This window comes from Rhodamnia argentea, chromosome 8 (assembly GCF_020921035.1).
Source record: "Rhodamnia argentea isolate NSW1041297 chromosome 8, ASM2092103v1, whole genome shotgun sequence".
NCBI lineage: Eukaryota > Viridiplantae > Streptophyta > Magnoliopsida > Myrtales > Myrtaceae > Rhodamnia > Rhodamnia argentea.
The window spans coordinates 3,466,996-3,470,024 of NC_063157.1; the positions used below are offsets into that span (position 1 = coordinate 3,466,996).

Sequence of the window (3,029 nt, forward strand, 5' to 3'; positions counted from 1 at the left end):
TTCTGTTACAAGCTGAAGTTGCTCGATTTCAAGATCTCCGTAAAAATTAACCGGCGTTTTCTTCTTGTGGGTATTCGAGTCACGTTGCTCATTTGAGTTCTCTCATATTCCCCCTATTCATGCCCTGATGGGTCATTCAATTTCATGACCTAACTATGGTAGAAAACTTGAGAAAGCCGTCTCTCGTTCTCAAGCTCTAATCCCCGACCTAATGAAAAACACTGGTTTTTGGCAAGCTAATCGTGGTTCGACGACCATATTTACTGACATTTGTGAATTTTGGTCGGAGTAGTATCACTTAAAAATTTATAGATTAGTATGAACGGAATAAAGTGAAAAATTCAAGAATTTTTCATTGAATTCTACAAATCTTGGACACCAATTTGAAAAATTTCAGGACTTGACTGCACATTTTACAAGTTTTAGGACTCGATTGCCCTATAGTGACGGGTTTTTGGACTTACCGGTGCACAAACCCTTTGCATTTTTATATTTCAAGTTGTTCTTGAGAGATCAGTTTAAGTAGAAATCGTATTTGTAGGTTTGGGACATAGACGAGAAGCTATTGTCGCACCTTTTTACGATTTCAAAGATGCAATTAGCTCTTGAACATTCCTGCAAATACAGTTTTCACGTCTAAGCGTATTTCCGAAAGTCGAAGTTTGGTCTGGATAATAGAGGCTTAACATCAGAATTCACGTTATTGCTTGACTTTGACACATACATTGGCAGGTGTGCTGCAGATTCTCTTGGAAACGCGACCGTTTTCAGGTAATCTAAAGTCCAAATGAAGTACACATCTACCTTTTCAAGTATCACATGGTCAGATGCCTTCCAGTTTAATTTGTGCTTCCAGTGATCTCGTTAGTGTTTTTAACTCGTCTTAATTTCAAACCTTGGCTGACAGGTGCATGTGGATTCGGTTTATACCTAGAGAAACAAAGAGCGGGAGATTTTTATTTCCTCGGTTCTATTCCAGACGAATACGTTCAGGTGCGTGCGACCTCCTCGCCAGCCTTATACGACAGTTCCATCAGTATATGGTTCCAAAGAACATCACTCAAAAAGCTTTCCTTAAATGGTACTTATATTCTTAGACAAGGAATTGATGTTTATTATGGTTATGTTTCTTGTAACTCAAAAGAGGAAAATAAGTAAACATGTACTCCTTCGTCAATCGAAGAAACGAGAAAAATCCACGAACCTGGGCTTCCGATCCGCCAAGCTAAAAGCCCTAGTTCCTCCCGTCAAGTGATTGGTGAAGGTGCTGCCGGCGTAGTAGATGCAATCCCCAGGACACCAGCCGAGCTCGCGCACCGGGATCGCGAATGAGCAGAGGTTGCAGAGGAAGAAAGCTGAATTGCCCAAGCTTCTCACCTCTTCCCATCTCCCACATTGTTGATCCAATTTACAGGCTCTAAAATCAGACAAGTCACGCCTCCACGATCTGCGAGGTACAAAATGTCTGTCGACTGCATAGAGATCGTCATTTGACACCACCAAACGCTTTCGGTGGAAGCAAGGGTCGCTGTCGTTGCCAATTGGCAGCCGTGAGAAATTTCCGAGCGTGAAAGATGAATCGATCTGCGAAACCAACCCGGACACGTCGACGGCCCAAACTTTGCCTTGGTAGACTTCGATGTCCTCGTAACCGCAGCCTAAATGGCTCCAATTCTCATCCCCATGCTTCCAATACCATAATTGCCTTTCCAAATCGATGAAATAAACCACACGCTGATCTAGAGCACAATCCGGATGCACCACTACTTTCAGGCCTTGGGTACAACCATGGCGATATTGGAGCGTGTATTCTCTACAGATTTCAACTCGGAATTGGAGGGAATCGAGTACCTCTGGGAACTTGCGGGGCAAGGACCCGAGTGGCAGCCGACGCGAGAAGAGGCCGAAGATAAGCATATCCCCAAGCTCCGCCTCCTCGAGCTTCAGCAGCCGCCACTCGCGACCGGAAGCGGCTTTGTCCGCCGGTGTCTTGAGGGCGTAGACCGTTCTCTCGTGGAGGAAGAGGTCGAGGTCGAGCCTCCGCGCGGAAGGTACTTGGAAAGGGAGTCGCGGGGCAGGCGGCGCGATGGAGGAGCGGAACGAAGAGCAGACGCTGCGGAACCGGAGGACGTCCATGCGAGTTTGGAGCCGACTGCCAATCATGGAGAGAAGCTCCGGCGGGAGATCGGACCATGGACGTTTCCTGATTCCCTCCATGTGAGCTCCTCTGCGTTTTCTGCACAATGTTTCTGCTTCTACGGTTGGACAAATTAAAACCTAGCTCTCCTCGAGGTGTGCGAACACAAAAATTTAATTTATAGGGAATTTCATTAGAATATCTTTCAAATTTTTCCTGTTCGATTTTGACGGTGAATCTTAGAAAATCTTATCTTTTCGCGTTCTTGCTGAGATAAGTCTTCATTATATGCTATATATATGTGAGGTCCACAAAAACAAAAATTCAAGGGGAGCTTTTGTTTTTTGAATTTTCATGGCGAAATTTCATTAAGATATCTTTCAGATTTTTCCTTTTTTTTTCCCCTCGTTCGTGCTAAGGTGAATCTTCATCATATGCCATAATTATCTGGAATGTTCTCTATATCAAATTTTATCAAATTATCTCATCCCGTTAGAAATAATAAAATTATTCTTTGGTATAGTTCTCGAGAACTTGTATTGTAGAACATGGGAATTCATCTGTTAAAATTTTCCCTTCTATTTATATTGAACTTAAATATTAGGAAATTGATAAAGAGTATATCGACATTTTATCTCATACAAAATTTAAACTTAAAAACCAAAAAAAAAATAAAAAAGGGATGACTTGCTTTTTTCCTTCGTTTTCATTGTCATGACTTGCTTAAGCGACGAGAGCATCGACCCTTCTTTGCTCTCAAAAATGATTCCGAGTCGACTGTCGATCGAGGAAGAGAGCTTGGAGTGATACCCGGCCCGAGAAGGTCTTTCCCGTCTACACGATGGGGGTGTGGAGGCCCGAGTCGGAATCCATTGTCTCGGTCCCAGATTAT

The 3,029-nt window shown here is 43.3% G+C and overlaps 1 protein-coding gene across 1 annotated transcript; it reads right to left on the reverse strand.

Annotated features, from left to right (window-relative positions):
- Window positions 1-1,173: 1,173 nt before the first annotated feature.
- LOC115732139 (F-box protein At2g26160-like) lies at window positions 1,174-2,238 on the reverse strand. The gene has a single exon (XM_030662801.2). It carries the CDS (start codon window positions 2,215-2,217, stop codon window positions 1,174-1,176), a length of 1,044 nt encoding a protein of 347 aa, XP_030518661.2. The 5' UTR covers window positions 2,218-2,238.
- Between the last annotated feature and the right edge of the window lie 791 nt (window positions 2,239-3,029).